Source organism: Dermacentor silvarum, chromosome 3 (genome assembly GCF_013339745.2).
Source record: "Dermacentor silvarum isolate Dsil-2018 chromosome 3, BIME_Dsil_1.4, whole genome shotgun sequence".
NCBI lineage: Eukaryota > Metazoa > Arthropoda > Arachnida > Ixodida > Ixodidae > Dermacentor > Dermacentor silvarum.
Genome location: NC_051156.1, coordinates 159,705,371 through 159,724,356, shown reverse-complemented (window position 1 = coordinate 159,724,356; position 18,986 = coordinate 159,705,371). Strand labels below are relative to the sequence as shown.

The 18,986-nt window shown below is 42.1% G+C and overlaps 1 protein-coding gene across 1 annotated transcript; it reads right to left on the bottom strand.

Annotated features, from left to right (window-relative positions):
* Positions 1-16,583: 16,583 nt before the first annotated feature.
* LOC119444084 (uncharacterized) lies at positions 16,584-18,084 on the bottom strand. The gene is made up of 3 exons (XM_037708580.2): positions 17,932-18,084; positions 17,162-17,277; positions 16,584-16,706 (listed from the first exon to the last, which is right to left on the bottom strand). The coding sequence occupies exons 1-3, from the start codon at positions 18,078-18,080 to the stop codon at positions 16,594-16,596; spliced, it is 378 nt and encodes a 125-aa protein (XP_037564508.1). The 5' UTR covers positions 18,081-18,084; the 3' UTR covers positions 16,584-16,593.
* Positions 18,085-18,986: the final 902 nt, after the last annotated feature.

The window sequence follows — 18,986 nt, the reverse complement described above, 5'->3', positions numbered from 1 at the left end:
TAATTTAATATTGCATCATTTATGTGCACCATTTTCGGTTACGGTTTCTCGGCGCCGAGTTGGACAGTGACGTCACTGGCTAGGAAGCTTGGTCACGTGGGCCCACAAGGCTGTGACGCATGCACTGCTGCATGATCTGCTCTCGCACACACGTTTTGTACCAGCACAGGCAAAGAAACCCATGCCGACAGTTGCCATCGCTAGCTGCGGCAGCTCCGATTCCGACTGCGTCTGCGTCCGATGCAGCTTATACTGCACTCTAGACTCGAGGCTTGCCGCGTGCTGTGGGTCACCGCTCATTGTACGTCACTCTAATGTGGTATGACGTCACTAAAACGCGCTACGCTACCAACACAGTGACGTCGATGTTATCGCGCTAGCGATGGGTCTCGATCGCGAGAACGAGCATTTAGGCACTCTTTGGAAGCGAATTAAAATATATTTTAAACACTTGCTGTGTCCAACACTTCATGTTGAGTGTCCTTTCATACAGAGGAAGCCTACAGCAGGCCTTTTATACCCTCAAAACTTGGTGTCTCAACCCCTTTAAGCGGAAAAGAGAACACTGACCACCTTTCAACTGAAAATATGGCCTTGCAACGAAAAGTCAGGGAGCTAGAACTGCAATGTACAAAGCTAAAATGCTGTACTTTTTCTGTGGATACTATTCACAAATCATCTTTCAAGTTTTATACAGGACTGCAAAGTAAGGAACAGTTTGAAGCACTTTTTAAGCACATTGAAAGAAATGCAGAACACATGGTTTATTGGGATGGAGGAAAAATGCACGCAAAGGAAAGGCAGCTCTCTAAGCGGGAAGAACTTTTCGCGGTGCTGTATAGGCTCAGGACTGGTGTTTGTGCCAAAGAAGTGGCTCGAATGTTTGGAACTTCTCAGTCATGCCTTACTCGCATCTTTTGTACATGGGTAATTTTTCTTGATAAAGAGCTTTCAGCATTGACAAGGTTCCCACGTTAACAGAGGTCAAAAGGCACATGCCAATGGCATTCAGTGACTTCTCGAACACTAGAGTGGTCCTTGATTGCACAGAAGTGAGAATCCAAAGACCTTCAAAACTACAGGCACAGAGGCACACTTTCTCCTCGTACAAGCATTACAACACATTCAAAGCACTTGTTGGAGTAACACCAGATGGCTATGTTTCATTTGTGCCAGATTTGTGGGGGGGGGGGGGGGTGGGGGGGGCATGTTAGTGATATCGTAGTTGTAAAAAAATCAGGCCTAGTGGGTTTTTTAGATGCGGGGGATGGTGTGATGGTCGGCAAAGGCTTTAGGTTGGAAGTTGTTTTGCCACCATCTATTCAAATCCACATGCCACCATTTAAAATGGGGAATCAGTTGTTCGCTAATGATGCGATTGCTACCCGAAAAATAGCTGGCGCTACGATCCATGTTGAGTGAGTCATAAGACGGATCAAAGAATTTCATTTTTCAGACAAACCACTGCCAATCAACATGCTCAACATTGCTGACAACATTTTTAGGACTTGTGCCTTTTTGTGCAATTTTCAGCAGCCAATCATGTTAGTCCATAATGAGAACAAGTAGCTAGCTGAAACAATTCAGCTACTCAAAATGAGCCCCTTTACAATGCTCATGACCAGAAGAAACCACGCTATGTAACAACAGTCTACTCTCGTACTATATAGCCTGTGCTTATGGCGCTCTCTACTGTACTACCTTCTGGGGCAATTTGTATCTTGCGTCTTTCTGAATAAATGATACCGCTTTTCCAGTTCTCTTCCATGTACATGGCATATATTCAAATTTTTATTATGTCCATATACATAATGGCCAAAGTTATCACCAATGCTACACAATTTGCTTATGTCACGCAATTTTCTTTTTGTTTTGCCATTACTGCTGGCTGTTTGTGTCATTAGTTGTGAAATCGTAGACCGTATGATATACTGTTATACAATGCCACCCAAATGGTTTTCAGTGGTTGTCAGGCTGCCAGGGCAGCTTGTGCCCTGCAAGCCTTCAAACATTTATTGTGGAGAAATGATTGACGGTAGCACTGTGCATCCTGAATCCAAAAGCACTGTAGAGCCATATCTACATTATGGTGTTACCCACAAAGCTACTGCTAGATATCAACAATTTGCTTCTCTTATATCTGAGAAGTGTGGTGCTGTTCATACCAGATACCTGTGACCCATCACGTCAAATATGTGGTTGAAGCACAATGCCATATCCATTATTTCTCAATGCTGCATGTATAGTGTGCTCTCAACACTGCCTAGGTATAAAAAAGCGACTGTAAAACAGTGCGTTGTTCGCACATGTCCCTCAAGGCAAAGACACTGCAAGAGAGCATGAGCGACAGCTCTTAAATGCAAAATTATTTGCAGCATCCCAAATGGCAACAATCCTCTGCTTAGCTGGGTACACAGACTGCGAGAACTGCAAATTTTACGTAGTATGTGCTTGGCTAGCAGATGAAGTCGCTAGCTGGAGCTCTCTGCACGTGCAGTAATTTGTGTGCAAACATCATTAGCCATGACAAGTAGTCTATTATTGTTTGCTGCTCGCAAATTAACTGCAACAGTGCACCATGAAGTAACCGTATAGTTAATACTTCACGACACTAAGTTTGAGGTGCGACATCAATACAACACAACTTTCAGGCAAAAAATACTTTTGGGAATGGTCAGTACTCCTTCAACACTTTAAAGTGAGTACTTTTCACCCCACACCATTTGTACCTCTGGACAACAAATGTCAGTGACCAAATAATTTATTTCTATAATATGGCATAGTTTTTGTATGTACAGGTAGCATCATGCTTGTAAACAAAGCTAAAGCCCACTCGGCATCATCTTTGGCAATCGTGTTTGGATTGCCTCCTTAACACATCACTGTGTCGATAAAATGCCGACCATATCAACGTGCTGCTGCTCAAATGAAACTAAAAAAAACTTTCATATAAGCACTATGCATGCAGCAATACATAGATAACGACAAAGGGTCCCTGAAACGGCTTCTTGTTTGCCTAAACAATATCTCAAGGAATACTTTCATACAAGATCTTTATACCACCATGCTATAATGCAGCTGGTATGAGCGGTTAATTATTACCGTCCTCTTAACATCTAGGTGTGGACATTATGTCCCACCTCCTTGACAATGACATCATTCTCTTTGTGGTGCACACATTTCTGTAGTAGGGGCTCCTGCTTTCTGGCGGTTTTCAGCTTCCTTTTAGTAGTGCCAGTGTACCTGGAAGAACTATACAGGGGAAGCCCCCTTCTAATTCGCTGGGTTAACTGCTCGGCTAGCACAGCATTCCTAAAAAAATTCAGTAGTGCTGGCAATATTTCTCCAGACCACGTGGCCTCATAAAGAAAATTCTTTCAACGTGTGTGGAGGATGCAACGGATGCTGCATTTGTCCACGCAACAAAGTCGCACCAGTGTAGTCCTGTCACTGCCATTTGGCCCTGCAGCTGATAATAGTATTCATGGTCGGTTTTCAATGCATTTTCGTTATCAGTTGCCTTACAGCAAAAGTTTGGAGAGGCTGCAGCTTCTTTGATTGTTTTTCCTTTGAAGGAAAATGGGCATTTAACTTCTAGCAGCCCCATATCACTGCCCTCGAATACCAGCCTATCTGGGGATGCAGCAATAAACAGATGCTCTGCATGCACGTGCAGGTCTGTATATCTAACTCTTATGTTCTTATCCATGCAGGCCATATCTGTTCATACGCCTGAACGGCGTCTGGCTCATGCACATTTCCATAGTGCATGGCTTCAGTTTATAGGTACGTGGGTATAGTACACGTATAGTATAGGGGACAGGCCGCCAATGGAAATTTACCTGGCAACGCTCAACACGCGCACCCTCTCGAGTGAGGCTAGCTTAGCAGGACTATTTGAGGAATTATCAGGCATTGCCTGGGATATTATTGGCCTTAGTGAGGTTAGAAGAACTGGTGAAGCTTACACAGTGCTGACTAACGGCCACGTCCTCTGCTACAGAGGTCTTCCAGATAAGAGAGAATCCGGGGTAGGATTTCTAGTCCATAACAACATAGCGGGAAACATTGATGAATTCTACAGCATTAGTGAGAGGGTAGCAGTCATCATAATAAAGCTGAATAGGAGGTACAAAATGAAGGTAGTACAAGCCTACGCCCAACTTCCAGTCACGATGATGAAGAGATAGAACAGTTTTATGAAGATGTGGAATTAGCAATGAGAAAGGTGCAAACTCAGTATACTGTAGTCATGGGCGACTTCAATGCAAAAGTGGGCAAAAGCAGGTTGGCGAACAAGCAATTGGCAACTACGGCATCGATTCTAGGAATGCAAGAGGAGAGATGCTTGTAGAATTCGCGGAAAGGAATAGGCTCCGAATAATGAATACATTCTTCAGGAAGCGCACCAACAAGAAGTGGACCTGGAAAAGCCCTAATGGAGAAACAAGGAATGAAATAGATTTCATACTCTCTGCCGAGCCAAGCATAGTGCAGAATGTAGAAGTGTTAGGTAAGGTAAAGTGCAGTGACCATAGGTTAGTGAGGTCTAGGATTTCTCTCAATTTGAAGAGAGAAAGAGTGAAATTAGTCAAGAGGAAACAGGCCAATCTAGACGCAGTAAGGGCGAAAGCAGACCAATTCAGGCTGGTGCTCGCAAACAAATATGCAGCTTTAGAACAGGAAGATGAAGATAACATAGAGGTAATGAACGAAACCGTAACTAGGCTGATCTCAGATGCAGCAATTGAAGTGGAAGCTAAGGCACCAAGGCAACCAGTACGTAAGCTCTCCCAAGAAACGAAGGACCTAATAAAGAAACGACAAAGCACAAAAGTGTAAGCTCAAGAGATGAGATAGAGTTCGCTGAACTGTCAAAACTGATCAACAAGAAGAAATTAAGAGATATTCGAAATTATAACGTCGGAAAGATTGAGGAAGCCGTAAAATATGGACGCAGCATGAAATCAATAAGAAGAAAACTAGGCATAGGACAAGGCAAGATGTATGCACTGAAAGATAAGCATGGTAACATCATCAGCAATTTAGATCACATAGTGAAAGCAGCGGAAGAATTCTATACTGACCTGTACAGTTCCCAAAACAGCCAAGCTACTTTCATTCGAAATAGTGATGAACTGGATACAGAAGCTCCTTCTATAACTAGCGATGAAGTTAGAAGGGCCTTGAAAGACATGACCAGGGCAAAAGCGCCTGGAGAAGATGGAATAACAGTAGATTTAATGAAAGATGGAGGAGATATAATACTTGAAAAGCTTGCAGCCCTTTATACGCAATGCCTCACAACTTCAAGTGTACCAGAGAGCTGGAAGAACGCCAACATTATACTTATCCATAAGAAGGGAGACGTTAAAGAATTGAAGAATTACAGACCCATTAGCTTGCTTTCAGTATTGTATAAAATATTCACCAAGATAATTTCCATAGAATCAGGGCAACACTTGACTTCAGCCAACCAAGAGAACAGGCTGGCTTCAGGAAGGGATATTCTACGATGGACCATATCCATGTCATCAATCAGGTAATCGAGAAATCTGCGGAGTACAATCAACCTCTCTATATGGCTTTCATAGATTATGAAAAGGCATTCGATTCAGTAGAGATACCAGCAGTCATAGAGGCATTGCGTAATCAAGGAGTACAGGAGACATACGTGAATATCTTAGCAAATATCTACAAGGATTCCACAGCTACCTTGGTTCTCCACAAGAAAAGTAGAAAGTTACCTATCAAGAAAGGGGTCAGGCAAGGAGACACAATCTCTCCAATGCTATTCACTGCATGCTTAGAAGTATTCAAGCTCTTAGACTGGGAAGGATTAGGAGTGAGGATCGATGGCGAATATCTCAGCAACCTTCGGTTTGCAGATGACATTGTCCTATTGAGCAACAATGGAGACGAATTACAACAAATGATTGAGGACCTTAATCGAGAAAGTGTAAGAATTGGGTTGAAGATGAATATGCAGAAGACAAAGATAATTTTCAATAGCCTAGCAAGGGAACAAGAATTCAGGATCGCCAGTCAGCCTCTAGAGTCTGTAAAGGAGTACGTTTATCTAGGTCAGTTACTCACAGGGGACCCTGATCATGAGAAAGAAATTTACAGAAGAATAAAATTGGGTTGGAGTGCATACAGCAGGCATTGCCAAATCCTGACTGGGAGCTTACCACTGTTGTTGAAAAGAAAAGTGTACAATCATTGCATTCTACCGGTGCTAACATATGGGGCAGAACCTTGGAGGTTAACAAAGAAGCTCGAGAACAAGTTAAGGACCGCACAAAGAACGATGGAACGAAAAAGCTTAGGAGTAACGTTAAGAGACAGGAAGAGAGCGGTCTGGATCAGAGAACAAACGGGGGTAGACGATATTCTAGTTGACATTAAGCGGAAGAAATGGAGCTGGGCAGGCCATGTAATGCGTAGGATGGATAACCGGTGGACCATTAGGGTTACAGAATGGATACCAAGAGAAGGGAAACGCAGTCGAGGACGGCAGAAAGTCAGGTGGGATGATGAAGTTAGGAAATTCGCAGGCGCAAGTTGGAATACGCTAGCACAAGACAGGAGTAATTGGAGATCGCAGGGAGAGGCCTTCGTCCTGCAGTGGACATAAATATAGGCTGATGAAACAATTCTTTTAAACATTGAGGCAGTGAGCCGACCAATTCACTCCATGTGCCAGGTTGGATTTGTGGCCTGTCGATCATTGACTCAAGCACAACAGCTCTGCTATCCACCGAGAGGGCCTGTATAGCTGCAAAAAAGCACTTGTTCAGTTATGGGCTTAAAGTGAATTCGTTTTACAAGTCATACAGCAAGCATTGCATTGTATTAAGGCAATGACAAGTAACATGACGTCAACAGCGCATCACTTGTCATGGCAATGTTGGGCTAGTTGGTGGGGATTCATTGCAGAAGGAAGGGGTGCAAACACGGACACAAGAGAATCACACAACAGAAACGCTGCGAATAGGAGCTAAGTGTATTAGAAATGAAGCTTAGAATGTGAGAAAGTTGAGCTTGTTGGTAGGGATTCACAGTAAAAGAAAGTAAGACACGCCAAACACGGATACAAGAAAACCGGACTACACAAATGCCATGTTGTCTGGTCCTGTTGTCAGTGTTTGCACACCTTACTTTCTTTTATGATGAATCACTTGTCAGAAACTTAAGACCATTATGTTAGCTTTGATTTACTTCTACAAGAAACAACTACAAAGAGGCTAAAGTACTTAGGTTGTGTGAAATAAAACAACTGCATATTGCAACGATTAAAATATGGGTAGATACCGGTCTCCTACAAAACAGTACAGCTTACTTTCACAGTAACATGAGAACTTTTCCACAGCTTTTAACTTGCATGTTCCCATTATGTCCTTATTTTATTCTTCTGCTAATAATGTTGGTCAACATAGCTAAATGGTAGAGTTGGTTCAGCATTGCAAGTATTTAAACGTGCCTAAAAACAAAAGGAAGAGCCAGACACATGATGTGCATGCTTGCAACTCTATGCTCTGCTAAAATAGTTAACAGATGTGGTAAATGCCGTGCAAGAATCCAGGTGATGGACTTGTGCTAAAGCAACATCCATTATATGTTTAGACAGTGCTTCACAAACGCCTGATAGATTAAGCAGAAAGAAAAAGACGCTGTGGGCACTCACACACATTGAGTTAGGCGACAGCACTGCAAAGTTACCTGACACGTGCAAGCAAATTGACGAGACCTTGCAAGTCTAAAAGTGACTGCTCCATTATTTATGTATGCCGGCCTGTAGTTGAGGCCTTAGGCAGGAATGGGCATCAAATACATTTCAAAGTAGTGTAACAAAGAAAGAAAAAGATTGAGTAACAGAACATACGTGAAAATCCAATACAAGTATAAGAACACAAGAATTTGCTGTCACGTACACTTTGAGGAATATACATGTTAAATACAAGAAAGAAAGAGCAGCACAAGTTTTGAAACACAATCTTTGAAAAACACTAATGACACATTTGAGTATATAAGTTCTACAACACAAACCCTCACAAAAACGAAAAACACGCCAATTGCGGTTTACGATTGAATAAACCATGTAGGTAAAATAAAAATGCAGGTATGAACAACACGAGTATTACATATAGGAATGATCAAATGGAGTAATGCAAGAACATGTGCAAGAACATAAGGCTATGTAGTAATAGATTTACTGAATACCCTGTGAAGCAGTATTAGTAGAAAGTTGACATTTCAAAACCTCTAAGTGCACTCAAAAATACATCAATTGTCAGTCTTATGACCACACCTGCAGGCAGTGCATTCCAGTCGGAGATAGTGCGAGGAAAGAATGAGTTTTTAAAGGTTTTTGTTTTGCATGAGTATTCAGCGATTTTTCTGGGGTGGTAAGAACGTGTAGTGCGAAAGGTTAGACGTTCGATGAGCGTGTTTTGGTCAATTTGTAAAATGTCATTGTATAATAGGTAGAGAAGTTCGAGCCTCTCGTGATACCGCTGTGTTTTGAGTTGCTATAGCTGGGCATCTTTCAGAAGCGCAGATGGTGATATTTGCCAACTGTAGCGATTGAAAATAAACCTGGCTGACTTCCTTTGTACACTCTCCAACTGCATAATGTTAGTGTCTGTCCAAGGGTCCCATACAGATGCCGCATATTCTAATATTGGTCGGATAAATGCTTTGTATGCTATAAGTCGTATCTCAGGCGTAGAATTGCCCAATGATCGTCTAAGAAAGCCCAACTGTTTCAGTGCCCTTTTTTCTGCATACGCTACATGCTCATTCCACCGCAGGTCAGACGTAATGATTACTCCTAAGTATTAATAGCTATGGACGATACTCAAGGGGTGACCGGCTAGGTTGTATGAGAAATTTAAGGGTTGTTTTTTCGGGTTAGTGTCATCGCCACAGTCTATTGGTCATTCAGAGACATTTGCCACGTGGAGCACCACTCGTCTAGTTTCGTCAGTGTCGTTCAATAAAGCCTGATCTTTTTCACAAGAAATTTCTTGATACAGTACGCAGTCATCTGCGAAAAGTTAAATTGTAACAGGGATGTTCTCGGCAATGTCGTTTATGAAAAGCAAAAACAAAAGAGGGCCCAAAACAGACCCTTGAGGAATACCGGACTTCACCAGAGTGGAAGTGGAGCTAGTGCCGTGGATATTTACACTCTGGCATCTGCACGAAAGGTATGATTCAATCCATGCAAGCAAGGACTCATTTTGTAGTACTGGACGTAGTTTAATCAATAGTTTTTTGTGAGATACTCAGTCGAACGCTTTTTCGAAGTCAAGAAAAAGAATATCAACTTGATTATTTCTGTCTAAGGCTGTGGCGAGATCATGCATTGTTAGCAGGAGTTGCGTTACTGTAAATTTACCGTGATGGAAACCGTGTTGCAGGTTGTTAATTAAACTGTGTTTTTTCCACGAACTTTGTGATACGCTGGATACAATGTGCTCTAGCATTTTTACGGATCCACTGAGAATTGATATTGGTCTGTATGACGATGGAGCTGAACGGTTATCTGCTTTAGGTATTGGTGTAATTATTGCACATTTCCAATCGCTCGGGAGCTCGGCGCGAGACAGTGACTTAGTAAATAGTAAACTCAGATATTTCGCACACCATAATGCATACCGTGCTAAAAAAGCATTTGGTATTTTATCAATTCCCGGTGACTTCTTTACATCAAGGTTTAAAAGAAGTGCTAGTATACCTTCTTCATGAACACGTATATTGTCAATGGGCGGCAATTCTTCGAAGGAGGCAAAACCAGGGGAGGTACCATCATCTTGTGTAAACACTGAGCTGAAATACTCGTTTAGCGCCTGCGCAACTTCGAAGTTGTCATCTATGAGTGAATCGTTTATATAAAGACGAGGCACTGATTTTTGCTGTGGTGTTAGATAACGCCAAATTTTGTTTGGTGATGACGTCAAGAAGTTTTTCAGTGCACATTTTGAAAGTCGTCTTTTGCTTCTTTTATACGTTTTTTTAGGAAAACGTGCAACTCATAAATCTTGTCTGCATTTGTCCGCGAAGGTTGCTGCTTCTGATTTTGACGAGCTTTCTTAAGTTTACGTCCAATATGTGCAATATCTTTTGTCATCCATGGCTTCAAGTTCTGCACTATCCTCCGTTTTTTCGGAACAAAGTTATTTATGTATCGCAACACCAAGTTTAAAAAAAAACACCATAGCTGTTCAACTATTGCCGGTGTCACACAGAGTTATGAAAGTGGAAAATGAACTGCCTAGAGCATCTAATATTTCAATATCGTTAGCGCTCGCAAACATAGGAATTATTGTTTCCTTTTTCTCGAGTTTTGAATTGAAGCACACTTCCATTGTTGAACTTACTATCTTATGATCTGATGTACCTCCAAACACCTGCACAGAAGGATTTCGACAAAGCAAGTTGGTACTAACGATAAAATGATCCAAAATAGATTGACTATCATTATGAAGACGGGTAGGTTCCTTAACAAGTTGTGTTAGATTGTGCAAGAGCAGCACATCAACAAACAATTGGGAATTGCTAGCCAGAGCCTCAGGAAAATCAGACCAATTTATTGATGGAAAGTTAAAGTCACCAGTTAGTAATAAATTACAAGAGGAAAATGTTTTGAACACAAAAATTCATTGAGCTTTCTACAAATGCATTATCGCAATTCGGGGGGTGGTAAAATTCCACGACAACTAAATGAAATTCGTCGAGAAATACTTTAACTGTATACTTTCTATGCCCGGTATATCTGGTAATCTGGATGCGCGTAATGATTCGTTGATTAGTATTGCAACGCCGCCTCCTCTACTATCTCTATCATGACGAAAGATGCTGTAGCCTTGGGGTGTTATTTCCAAATTGTTTATATCTCGATGTAGCCAGGTTTCAGTTACCACTATAATATGTGAATTATGGGCAAAAGCAACGCTTTCTAATTCGGTTAGTTTATGTACGAGGCTACGAGCATTGATATTGAGGCACCGAAATGTCTTTTTGGGACCATCACAATTTCAACATACGCACTTGGGCCTGCGGTTGTGCTCGCTAAGTGGAACTATTTTATTTTGACTAGCTATCCCACTAAAACATGTCACTGTCAATTTTTACTTTGTCATGGAAGTTTTACCCTCTTACCCTCTCTTCTTTCGTTAGCGGTACTCTCCCACAGCTTCTTTCTAATCGATCTAGTCATAGCTGAGAAGTCCTCCGATATAGAAACATTTTGCCCTTTCAGTTTATAACAGTTTTTTAGTATAGTGATTTTCTCGCGATAGTCAATCAGTTTCAAGACTACTGGACGTGGTTTGTTTGCTTGTTCTTTTCCAAATGTGTGAATTCTTTCTATGGAAGTGATATGCACACCTAGCACGATTTCAAATAAGTCTTGAACAACACTGTTCGAAAGTGATGCCGGGGATTCATCAACATTTTCAGGAAGTCCAAATATCAGCAGATTGTTACGCCGACTTCTGTCTTCCAGATCGGTCAGTTTTCTTTCGAAGCTAAGAACAGTCTTCTCTAATTCAGTGATTTTAGTACCAAATTCCTTAATGGTTGATGCGGATGATTCAACCTTTTTTAGCTTGGATTCGATTGCATCCAACCTTTTTTGCATGGTCTTTTGGCCCTCGAGAAGCTGTCGAAGGAATTCCTCAGTACCGGGTCCCGGGTTAAGTTGCTGCTCAGTGGTATACTTATAAAAGGTGATGCCCAGAGACCTAGGTGGGGGTATTTATATGAATGAGACAGCCTCAGAATGACACATGTAAATGAGTGACACATGCCATGAAAAGTTGAGAGAAAAAGTAATAAACAAGGAAGTGGACTTTTTTACCATCAACTCTCTCTTGTAGGAGTCTGACTGGTCTCACTGTGGAGGTCTTTAATGTCTGGGGCCAGTGGAGTGTCTGCAGCTTCTGGCGTCGCTTTATTGGGACTGTGTTCATCCTGGAATATAGTGTTTTGCATTAGACAGTGCAGATAACATGCAAATATTAGCTCAGCGACTACCTCGAATAGTACTGCAGCTTTAAACATACAAAGTAGCATAGTAGAGATTTGAGGATTTTATAAATGCATCTTTGACCGCATCCTATTGCTCCAGCTGTGAGAAGTGCAAAAAGTAGGTTCAGCTTGTGGTCCATACCTGGTGTGCCTTATTGCGGTTGTTATACCAGCAAACTCCGTATTGTACTTCTAAGTAATTAATTCAATTTTAGTTATTTGTACTGTATAGGCCTTCTTTCAGGGTGAACAAGGAAGAGTTTTGAAAGTAAGCAAACTACAAACTTCCCCCAACAAACTATCAGAAAAAAAAACCAAAAACATTTAAAAGCAGTGACATGGACCTGTGCTAACATGGGTGCTGTAAATCAAGAGCAAGTTTAAATATGAAAGCGCAATAATGTGCATGTTGCATAAGGGGTAGAAAATCTCGAGCCACATGTACAGAGGTGCGTAATCAATGCACATGAAATATGGCCACACAAGATTTAAATTTTTTAATATTGAGTTCAGCAGCTGTGTAGAGAAGCTATTCCATCGCGCTATAAAGCACGGTAGGAAAAACCAAGGGGCACGTAATAGACGCGACTAAGGAAACTATGTACAGATAATTTAATAACACTCCCCTAGCACGCCATAGTCACGTGCCTTGCTGCACAACTCGCAGGTAATCGGACAGTCTCATAGGGATGGTAATATCGATGAACGATTAATCGATTATTCGACTAAAAGTACGCCGCAAAACGATTAATCGTCATCGATGTGTACCTTTAATTTAATCGGTTTAATCGATTAAAGCAGTTCGATTAATCGTTTTCCAGACAGTGACTAAAGTGGCGTGAAAATTTTGAAATCGTACTGTAGAATGTGGAGTACGAGCAACGATCGCGCGGCTGCGAAGCCCGAGAGCGACTGTCGACTGTTTTCCCGAGTCATGTCGAGTGGCCAAGCGCTTCCCCGCTTTACGCGCACCTCACACAGGCTGCCTGGGGCCCGGAGAGAGGCCGCCCCCGTGGAGGAAGAAATAAACTAGGCGAGAGCATTATGCGAGGCAGCTAGTCTTAGCAAGCGAACTCACCGTCAAGCGATTTCCTTCGCTTTTTACTTCGCAGTAGGGTCAACATGTGACCCTGAGTGACAACGTATTGGCCGATAATGTTTGGTTCGCAGCAGTTTCAAATCAGTGCGCACCCGTTCAGCTGCGCTGCTGCCCTGCACCCGGCAGCATTAAACCTACCGCGTGCTCTGATGTGGCGATCACGTGTTGCGCCATTACTTCTTGATGTCAGTCGTGCTGCGATGTTCTCTTCTAATTATTCTTTCCTCCATGCCCACCCTCCTCAGTAAGCGCCATTTTTAACATACAGGGTGTTCATTTTTAAGTTTTACGGAATTTTTAGAAATCGTCTGTGGCAGGTACCATAATTTTATCATTGAGCTGGGTTATTCGATGAGGCGCAAATTCGCACGAGAAATCGAAACACATATTCATCTAATTAACAAAATCACTGATTAACTTCTTAGTTAATTACTTTACGACACATATAACAATTTACGAATTGTAGGCGGTGATCTTGTCAGGCATATCCACTTGCAATAAATTTCCAGAATGACACCAGTTTGGAGATATGCACCATCATACTCGCCGTAAAAATGCACTGTTGTTCCACTTAATTTTTTACCAAAATGCATTGAAGCACATAAGTAACTGTAACGTCCATGTATTTCGTCCCACACTTTGAGAAATAGTATCTCGAAACTGGTGTCATCCTGGAAATTAATTTCAAGTAGATGCGTCTTGCAAACTCACCGGCTACAATTAGTAAATTGCGATATGTGTCATAAAGTAATTAACCAAGAAGTTCATTAGTCAATTTTTGTTAATTGGTTGAATATGTCTTTCGATTGCTCGTGCTACTAATGTCGACCGCTCAACGATAAGAATTATGCTATCTGCCACAGGCGATCTTTAAAAATTCCGTAGTAGTTGTCACGTAGTAGTTACGATGAAAAAAACAGTCGCAAAACTGTGAATGACGAAACGGACTTTTTATTGGGCGAGCCTGTGCCCACAAAAGCAAGTTTCACTCGAAGCACAACGATAGCGGCGAACACAATCGGCGATCAGCGAAATCTGATCAGCGGCGAAGCGCGTCGGCTTTTATACAGGAGTCATCGAAGGTTCCAGAGTAATCTCTGGTACCCGCGTGTCTTGGCGTCGCTCATACAACCAGATTACATAAGCGTTGGTGACAACTGACAACGGATAGAAGCATCGATAACGTTCGAGAAAATTCCGATACATGCAGGCGCTTCCTGCGCCGAGCGATAACATTTAAGGTGGCGGTCCGGCAGCACCAGCCCCCCGTTTTGAGTACCTTTGGAGCAACCGCAGTGGCTCTTCTACTTAGGATATAAAGTTGTGGTATATACCATAAAAAAGCTTAATTCTTGTATATTCTAACTATAGATAATATTAAGAAATTGATTAATGTGATTTAGAAATAAATGTTCAAGAACAAGCATGAGATGCATGGTTTTTGCGAACTGTGTCTCAGTTGTGATCATATTTAGAAGAAATTACCGCATTTACTGCATTGCGGCTTGCTCTGTAGCTTTAGGACATATTTATTTCCTAGACGCAGCAAAACAATGTTAAATTTTTACTTTTTAGATAATTTGCTTTTGAAGTTTGCCAAAATATCGCAACTTCTGTTGTAAACAGCCCGGCAACTAAACGCTCAAGGAAGCTACATTTTGGACAAATTCGAGATCAAGCAATTTCCAATTGGGATGCAAAATTTCATTTACGTACCTTTCTTGGCTTTCCTAATAATGCGACCGAAATTAAGCAATATTTAGAATTCTGGTCCTACTTTTGCCCATTTTTGCGGGAAGGTACTAAAGCTACGAAGGTGTGGTGTAAAACTAATAAAGGTACATGAATGAAATTTAGCGTCCTACATGGAAATTCCTTGAACTCTAATTGTCCAAAATTTAGCTTTCTAGAGCATGTAGTGGCTGGGCTGTTTACAACAGAAGTTGCGATATTTGGCAATCTTCAAAAGCAAATTATCCAAAAAGTAAAAATTCAACATTATTTTGCTGCATCTAGGAAATAGATAAATATGTCCTAAAGCTACAAAGCAATCCGCAATGCCGTAAATGCGGTAGTTTCTTCTAAACATGGTCACAACTGAGACACATTTAGCAAAAACCATGTATATCATGCTTGATCTTGAACATTTATTTCTAAATCACATTATTCAATTTCTTTATAGTATAAATAGTTGGAATCTACAAGAATTAGGCTTTTTTATGGCATATACAGCAACTTTATATCCTAAGTAGAAGAGCCACCACGGTTGCTCCAAAAGTACTCAAACGGGGGGCTGGTGCCGCCGGAGTGGGACCACCACCTTAACATTTGTTAGCCGGTGAAAAGCGGTCACCGGGGAAAGATAAACAAGTACACGTGTCAATATGAACACTCTGTATATTGCTTATTCCTTCACTAGTCACTAGTGGCAATTATAGTTGACCTATAACAAATTAAACATTATTCTTTATCAAAATTTACACGCTTGTATGTCTTATCCTGGTTCCACCTTTCAAGCATTAAAATAGGTACTTACATGAATAGACAACTGCGTTTCAGCCTTTTTAAAGCGCCCGAAAAAAAAAATGTCGATTAATCGACGAAAAACCCCGCATTGAAATCGATTAATTGATGATACGCTAAAGCGACGAACGATTAATCGTTAATCGATTAAAACATTTAATTGACCATCCCTACAGTCTCACATTATCATGATGTAAATCACATGTGACAATAAAAATTTATGAAGCAGGCACTGGGGAGTTCTCCATCACCGACTTGATGCCTACAGCATTAAAGACAGGAGGTGCAAAGATCTTGTCTTTTGTATAGGCACACAGCATTTCAAAGCCCTTAAATATGTCACACTTTGGCATTCACAGTACCCTTACTGCCATCATGGGCAAGACAAGCAATAGAATGGAAGTTGAATAGATGTGTGTCAGTTTTACAGTATGTGCATGAATGCTCTCGCATATCTCAGTCATCACGAGATGGATTCAGCCAAAATTTTTAAAAGTAGAAGTTAGAACCTTAGATGAATAACTTCCACAATGGATAAACTTGGCTTTAAAGAGGTTTAGTTGCATTTGCATTAATTAACGAAGTCTTACATTACAGGTTTGCTGCATTATAATCAGATTGCTGACCTTGCATATTGGGTAGTGAGAGAAAAAAAAGCACCATATATAAAGCACTGCTAACATTAGTGTTACATTGATGTAAACTGTACTTAACACAAAAGCACAGTAAAAGCAGCTATCACACTGTTCCTGTCTGATGTCACAGGCTGATTCAACACCACTAACTCATATTTTAACAGTTCACAAACGTGAAGAAACCAGTGAAGTGTAGCACTTAAACTTACAAGTGATTCTCCTGAGTTTTCCTTGCTCATATGATGGAGAATCAGGCAATTTGCTGCCACCTTTTGGAGATCGGCAGCAAGCAGAGATGGATCACTCGGTGAGAGCCCTGGCAGTGGGTCGAACCGCCGCCCTTTTCCCACCTTCATTTTTCCTTGAGTGAAAAGTGATGTCTTGCAGAGGCAGAGGTTGCTCAGGCTTTTTGGCTGAAAAAAAAAGTTTTGTTTGTACAAGTAGAATAACAGAATTTAAGTGCTTCCTGTGGTGTTTAGTCAACCACATGCAGTGTAAGAAAATTAAATGTCGCAGTTTGTAAGAAAATTAAATGTTGCAGTTTTGGATTGTTTTTTCTCAATGAAAGTCTTGTAGATACGAATTTATAAAGTGACGTTAACATGTCCTCTTGATTCCAACCAGTAGCCTACATTTGTTCATATACCAGTACTCATGTATGCTGTAAACCAGGTAGCTGTGTGAATGAGTTGATAATCATACAACGTTGCTACCACAAATGCAAACAATCCCTCAACGTGTTAAACGGTCAACACGGCATCACAAAGAACCCTTTGCCAAAAAGGGCAAGAAGTGTAAGCACAGATTTTTGAGGCACTTTTACCACCTCCTCTGTTAATTAATGTCTGCTAAGCAGTAGTATCCTTACCTTGGGCAGGAACAATCCAAGTACATGAAACCTCCGTGCACATTACTGCATCCTTTTGCGCCAAGTGAATCGCTTGAAGGATTAATCCAACAAAATGTTGGCATGTGCCCCTAAGGCTGCAAGAATCAAATGGAAGAGATTAGGTTCATGCTCAACAGGTATTCATCAATGGAAGGATGGAAGCAGCTGTTGACGAACTCTAAAGAATGGGTTTCTATTTAATGTCATTCAATGTGGAATACATACGCCAATGCCAGACATGACCCCACACCACCACTCCACGTCGGCCTTGTAACACAATGTGCACACATTAACAGCCCCATTGAACAAAGCGATGCGGCTTTCCACACAGTTATGCCGGTACCAAGTTAGGTACAACTAGCGGTTTTACATTAAACAGCCAAACCAGGAAACCATTTTCGTTATATGCCTCTAAATAGTGTACTGTATGTTATGACATCGGCAATCCAAGGCTGTATGGTTGCAGCCAAGCGCAACTTGGTATGCTAGACGACCGTGTCGATCGGTTACGTGCAAATGCGCACAAACAGAAACTCCCGTACAAACAGGAACTCCCCGTCCTCTGCATTTACAGCATGCGTATTTTTTTTTTTGACATTTAAACTACCATACTTTAATACGAGCAAGCAGCTGGTACACAACGGACGGTCGGTATGCTTACGAATCCCGAAATATGACCCATCAGACAAATTTCCTGCACGTGGTTAATGCCGGCCGCCCTCTACACATGAAATAGAAACTTTGCTCACCCTGCGGGGCAGAGGCAATGGCCTGCCAAGACGGAGCCCGTCGTCTTCGAAATGGCGGCGTGCACGATGTAATATCCGCCTTTCATGGGCGGAAGGCAGATACTACGTAAAAGTCCGCACGTGGATTCCGCTGACACGTCGTTATACATGACGTTGCGCACGCATGCCTTCTTCGTGGAACATCGTTCCGGTCATTTTCTGTAGCGCGAAGCGCGCTCCGCTCGACACCATGCGTTCTTCCAGCTGCGCCTCCGTGGGTATCTTGACGTTGCCGAAGTGCTTCTCCCAGCCGTTCGTCACGCTGAAGAAACCTCCGGGTACAAAAGATTCACCAGCGGGTTCCATGGCTAGCTGACGATGGCAAAATACGACTGCGCGTACGCGTTGTTGCGGTGTTATCTCTCACGCTCTTTCTCCGGTCACGCGTGCGGCGGCGGCTGTCACTACGCGCAGCGGCGGCTAGCGGCGCCTGCCAAATTGTTTCTCGTGGCCACTGCACGATGGCGCCACAATGCATCGCAAAATAGGGTGCCTCGATGCCCAGCGCCGCCGTCCAGGGTGGAGACAACCCCGCTGGCGCCGCCATATTGTGTCACACGAGCTGAGACTCAGCTACGCTTGCGTTCATAAAGTGTTACTCGCGGCGCGCTTCCAAGTGCTTTGCCTTGATGAGGATTTTTTTTATCGGTGTCCCATCTGCATATCTTTATAACCAATAGCCGTTAACTCGTCGAAGGTTGAAGACGTAAATGTATGGCGCCGGGAACATGCCCCAAGTTGCCTAATTCAATCACATTTAATATGCCGTGTGTATGTTTAAAATACGCACTATTTCTCTTTTTTGCGCTTCGATGCTTGGTATATAAGGTTTGCGCCCCCCTGTGTGTGGAAGTTTTTCTTTTTCGCTGTTGTATTTTGGTTTACACGTCACGCCTCCTTTACCGTAGCCAGCCACTCGCGCACGGCGGTTAGTTTCCCTTGCGTTGCGCGTGATCTTCGCGTTCGTTGCAATTATTTGACGATATCTACGCGCAATTTTTGTTTTTTTTTGCCCA